General features: G+C 46.7%; 1 protein-coding gene across 2 annotated transcripts in view; it reads left to right on the forward strand.

Moving 5' to 3' along the window:
- Nucleotides 1–1,667, forward strand: part of MERTK (MER proto-oncogene, tyrosine kinase) — a 52,560-nt gene extending 50,893 nt beyond the window's left edge. For both annotated transcript variants that reach the window (XM_082217397.1, XM_082217398.1), the window contains exon 19: nucleotides 952–1,667. In XM_082217397.1, coding sequence (XP_082073523.1) covers nucleotides 952–1,453 — 502 coding nt within the window. In that variant the 3' untranslated portion in view covers nucleotides 1,454–1,667. The remainder of the gene's footprint in view (nucleotides 1–951) is intronic.
- Nucleotides 1,668–6,000: the final 4,333 nt, after the last annotated feature.

Here is a 6,000-nt window from a genome sequence, read left to right on the forward strand (position 1 = left end):
CTTCCGGGTCATGTGGCCAGCATGACTAAGCTGTTTCTGGCGAACCAGAGCAGCGCACGAAAACACTGTTTACTTTCCCGCCGGAGCGGTACCTATTTATCTACTTGCACTTTTGACGTGCTTTTGAACTGCTAGGTTGGCAGGAGCAGGGACCAAGCAACGGGAGCTCACCCCGTCCTAGGCTCTGTGGTTTAACCCACAGCGCCACCTGCATCCCTAAATATACATGGTATCATATCCCATTTTTGACCACTTGGTCCTCAACATGCAACATTGGGGCATCGTTCTGCTATAGCTCCTCCTCCTTATAACATCTCCTTCTCCACTATGTTGGAGGATCCTCATGGTGAAGGGAAAGATAAGGAGTCTAATAAATAATAAAGAGAATTCCTCTCCAGTACACACCCAAGTAAAATTAAAAACCACTCCCAGAGCTATTTTATTTGTCTTCCACCTTCCTTCTTTCATGGAACTCAAAGGCAGCGCACCTAGGACTCCCAATCAAGCACTGGCCAGGCCAAAAACACCTTCGCCTCAGCAGGTGGCTGCACCACCTCAGCTCAGACTCATGTCAACATCAGCAACCATAATTTATTACTGATTAGAGCAGAGTTTCCCAAACTTGGGTCTCCAGTTGGACTACGATTCCCATCATCCTTAAGCTAGCAGGACCAGTGGTCAAGGATGATGGGAACTGTAGTCCAAAAACAGCTGGAGACCCAAGTTTGGGAAACTCCGGATTAGAGAGAGAGCCTCCATTGTTCTCTCCACTCCAAAGCATTGTTCCCAAGGCACAGGTGTATTTGCTTTTACTGCTGCTGTTCTGGTGAGACTCTATTGTATTTTTTAATTGCTTTAAAATTTGTAAGCCCCGGCAGGAAGAATTTTGGCCAGTAAATCTCTAAAGCAAACAGAACGTGCTTCACTCCACCCTGTTCTTTTCTACCTCAGGTACGAAATAATGTACTCTTGTTGGAGGGCAGATCCCGCGGAGCGGCCCGTCTTCTCCGAACTCAAGCTTCACCTGGAGAAGCTGTCGGAAAGTTTGCCCGCCCTCAGCGAACCCGAGGATGTAATTTATATTAACACCAGCCTGATGGAGGACAGTGTGGAAGAGCTGACAGAAGACTCCGAGTTTCCCCGGATAGACACGGACCTTGACCCTAACCACATCATAGAGTCCTGTTCCCAAAAACCAGAGACCACTGTGGTCACTGTGGACGTCCATGACAGCAATGGGATGGGGGACAGATACATTTTGAGCGGGGCTAACGAAGATCACCTCAGCAGCATGAGGAGATCAGAAGAGGAAGATACCCCTTTGCTGCAGCACACACCCTCACAGAACGGACTGCTGTGGTCTCAGGCCAGCACCCTTCCTGTCGGGAGCACGTTAGCCGGTGAACTACTGTACGCGGACGACTCTTTGGAGGACTCTGAGATTCTGCTGTGAAAGAAGGAGCAGGACTTTCTGATGAGCAGCAGTCTCCTCAGCCAGAAATGTTCTGAATGGACTTGTCTTGCTCTCGCCGTGCAAAGCCAGCCCTGTGTAGCAACCTCTCCAAGCCTTGTGTACAGCATGTGATTAATAGAATGTTCTATCTCTCTGTTTTGTATAATACGGTATCTTTATAGAGATTATATTTTAATAAACAACACCCCCATTAGGACGGTCTCTTTGCTCTTTTCACGGGGTTTTGCTCTCTCTCTCTCTCTCTCTCTCTCGCTCTCTCTCGCTCTCTCCCTCCCTCCCTCCCTCCCTCCCTGTTCACTATGATATGGTATTGCCTACAGATTGTCTTCTGGTTCCTTCCACAACTTCTGTATTATCCTCACCAAACATGGTGTTAACATATTAAGGTTGCCATATTTTGAAGAGCAAAAAAGAGGACACATTTGCCGACTTCTGCTTTTAACAAGGGATCACTATGACGACTCTACCCATGAAAATGAAAAAGAGGATGTATGGCAATCCTGTTTTCTGTTTAAATAGCAAAGGAAAGGGCTGTACAGTGGTAACTTGGTTCTCAAATGTAATCCGTTGCAGATGTCCGTTTGACTTCTGAAATGTTTGAAAGCCCAAGTGTGATTGGTGCAGGCGCCCCGGAAACAATAGCCGACAGCCACACCAGGCGTTCAGCTTCCGAAAAACTTACTTCCAGGTTTTCAGCATTTAGAACCAAGGTGTTTGAGAACCTAGGTACCGTGGTAGTGGATTTGTATTGAATGCAGAAGTTCCCCAGGTTCAATCGACGGCATTTGCAGGTGGGGCTGGGAATATCCTCTAACCAAAACCCTGGGGATCCTCTCCCAGTCAGTAGGAGCTAGACAGTATAAAGCACTTCTTACCTCTAGCAAGGGTTGGGGTTGCTTCTGCAAAGGAAGACAGCACAGTGACTACATGTGTGAGCTAGAATATCCCTCATTCAAAGCTCGCCTCCGTCACAAACTCATTAGAAGACCTGTCCCGTCTAAAGCATGGCAATTATAACAGTGGTCTGTCTTACAGGGTGGTTGTAAGTTTTACTGAAATAAGATACAAAGTGCTTTGAACATTAGGAAGCACGGTTGCATTTTGTAGTTAAGAAGGCAGTTTATCTCTCTAGAGCAGGGATGGTGAACGTGGCAGTGCTCTCTAGATATTACTGGACATCTAGACTGGACAGCGGGTGGCACTGTGGTCTAAATCACTGAGCCGCTTGGGCTTGCCGATCAGAAGGTCGGGTGAGTTCCCATTGCTCTGTCCCAGCTCCTGCCAACCTAGCAGTTCAAAAGCATGCCGGTGCAAGTAGATAAATAGGTACCGCTGTGGTGGAAAGCCAAATGGCGTTTCCATGCACTCTGGCTTCTGTCACGGTGTCCCATTGTGCCAGAAACAGTTTAGTCATGCTGGCCACATGCTGTCTGGACAAACGCCGGCTCTCTCAGCCTGAAAACTGAGAGGAGTGTCACAACCCCATAGTCACCTTTGACGGGACTTAACCATCCAGGGGTCCTTTACCTTTTACCTTTTTACTGGACTACAACTTCCATCATACTCCACCATTGGTGATGCTGGCAGGGGCAGGTGGGAACTGTAGTCCAATAGCACTCTGCTCTAGGGACGTAGATCAGTGCTCTACAAGTTGGGAGCATGTACCAGAATCTCCCAGCATGGGGCAAGGAGCGAGGATCTGAAACGCTAGCAAAGTTTGTATTTCCTAAAACACACAGTGGAATGGGAGAGGAATTCATAGAATGGTAGAGTTGGAAGGGACTCCGGGGGGCACCTCGGCCAACCCCCTGCAATGAAAGAATCTCAGCCAAAGCATCCATGACAAATGGTCTTCCAGCCTCTGCTTTAAAACATCCAAGGAAGGAGAACCCACAACCTCCTGAGGGAGAACCTTCCACGGTCAAACAGCTCTTGCTGTCAAAAAGTTCCTCCTCTTGTTAGCTGGAATCTCATTTTTCATTAAGAAGTTTCAGCCAGAACAGGAATTGGGAGCCTGTGGCATTCCAGATACAGTGGTACCTCGGGTTAAGTACTTAATTCGTTCCAGAGGTCTGTTCTTAACCTGAAACTATTCTTAACCTGAAGCACCACTTTAGCTAATGGGGCCTCCTGCTGCCGCCGCACCGCTGGAGCCCGATTTCTGTTCTTATCCTGAAGCAAAGTTCTTAACCTGAAGCACTATTTCTGGGTTAGCGGAGTGTGTAACCTGAAGCGTATGTAACCCGAGGTACCACTGTATTGTAGGACCTTGACTGTGCTCATCCCTGACCATCGGTCCTGCAGGCTGGAGCTGATGTGGGGGGGGGGGCTCTTAACAACATCAGGAGGGACACAGGTTCCCCATCCCTGAACTAGGAAATAATTTGGAGGGAAGCATAGGCAAGCAAAACCACCATAGCGGAGGGAAATGGCTGTGAAAAGTAAAGCAGCAGGGCAACAGGAGCTACCACAATGTTCATAATATACTAGTAGAAAGAGCCTGGGGAACAGAAGATGATTTAAAAAAATAGGATGTGCAAAGCTGGTGAGTGGCGCAATCATCCTCATTTCCTAGGATAAATCACATGAGGAAATCTCTGACATAAGTCCCTGAAAAGGCCTTTAAATACTAAAAAGGTAAAGGTACCCCTGACCGTTAAGACGACTCTGGGGTTGCACGCTCATCTCGCTCTATAGGCCGAGGGAGCCGACATTTGTCCACAGTCAGCATCCAGGTCATGTGGCCAGCATGACTAAGCCGCTTCTGGCAAACCAGAGCAGAGCAAGGAAACACCATTTATCTTCCTGCCAGAGCAGTACCTATTTCTCTACTTGCACTTTGACGTGCTTTCGAACTGCTAGGTTGGCAGGAGCAGGGACCGAGCAACGGGAGCTCACCCCGTCACGGGGATTCGAACTGCCGACCTTCCAATCGGCAAGCCCAAGAGGCTCTGTGGTTTAGACCACAGCGCCACCCGCGTGTGACATCAGTCCCTGAAAAGGCCACTGCTCCTTTAAATACTACTATAGCAGCAATTTCCATTGAAGAAAACATGCTAATCGATTGGAAGCTTTGTGCCTGAAACAAATTCCTAGGCTGGGAACGTGCTCGGAGGCACCCAGGACAGAATCAGAGAGGTGCAGAGGGAGTGGCTAAATTCAGAACCCAGAGGTCCGTGGATCCAAACCATCTTTTGCTAGGCAGGCCCTGGCACCCTATGTTCCTTGAAGTTTCAGTTCCTAATAATAATAATAATAATAATAATAATAATAATAATAATAATAATAATTTATACCCTGCCCATCTGGCTGAGTTTCCCCAGCCACTCTGGGCGGCTCCCAATCAATGTTAAAAACAGTACAGTGTTACATATTAAAAACTTCCCTGAACAGGGCTGCCTTAAGATGTCTTCTGAATGTTTAAGATGTTTCAGTTCCCTGCTGGTGGAGCACTTGTGCTCTTCAGCAAAATGGCAGATTTTGGGAACTCTGGCAGGCTGTACGTCCCCTGACATAGAGGCAAGGCAAGGATAAGGCAATATTGCATGAGTTGCCACCTTTTTATCTTCCTTCCTGGAGGATGCCATACCTTAAGATCTTAATATAAATCACATACTGTTGTCCCCCCCCCCTTTTTAAATGTATTTATTAACAAATTGCACATAACAAATTGTCAAATCATATTCATTATTTTTCCCCCTCCCCCCCTTCAACCCCCTCCCCGAGACTTCCCTGAGCTCCTCTCTCTGATTTCTCAGCACATATTACTCTCTGCATGTTATAAAATTATACATGTCCTTACATTATCAACTAATAAATTTGTGTATGTTTATTCAAAACCTGCCAAGGAGTCCAAATCACTTTGTTGTCTTTTTAGATAAGTTGTAAAAAGCTCCCATTCTTCCTTAAAGTCACAGTTGTCCTTGTCCCGCAATTTGTATGTCAATTTAGCCAACTCTGCGTAGCTCATCCATTTTTCTTGCCACTGTTCTTTCGTTGGGATTTCCTCATTCTTCCATCCTTGTGCTATCAAGACTCTTGCCGCTTTTGTAGCGTACGTAAATAAGTTCTTTGTTTTTCTTGGCAGGTCTTGTCCTACAATCCCTAACAAAAATGCTTCTGCTTTTTTTACAAGTATAAGTCACATGCTGTTTTCTTTCCTTAGTGATGGCAGATAGAAACAATAGAATCTTTCTAATACTATGTTTAAAGCAGCCATTCTCCAAACTGCATCTTCCAAGTAATTTGCAGTTCACACTTGAAAGCTAGTGAGGAGGGTGATTTTTTCCTACGTCCACTGATTTATCCTGATAAGAGTGGCACCAGACGTCAAGCTACCATGACATAATGCAGCTTGGCTTGCTCTGAAGGGGTCTCAGGTGAATGGCAAAGCATCCGCTTTGGAAGCAGAAGGTTGTGAGTTCAATCCCCAGCATCTCCTGGGAGGACAGGAAGAGGGCCTTACCCCAAACCCCAGAGAGCTGCTGCCAGTATGTGCAGACAATACTAAACTATATGGACCAATG

The sequence above is a fragment of the Podarcis vaucheri genome (assembly GCF_965113315.1).
Source record: "Podarcis vaucheri genome assembly, chromosome: 3".
In the NCBI taxonomy this organism is placed as follows: Eukaryota; Metazoa; Chordata; class Lepidosauria; order Squamata; family Lacertidae; genus Podarcis; species Podarcis vaucheri.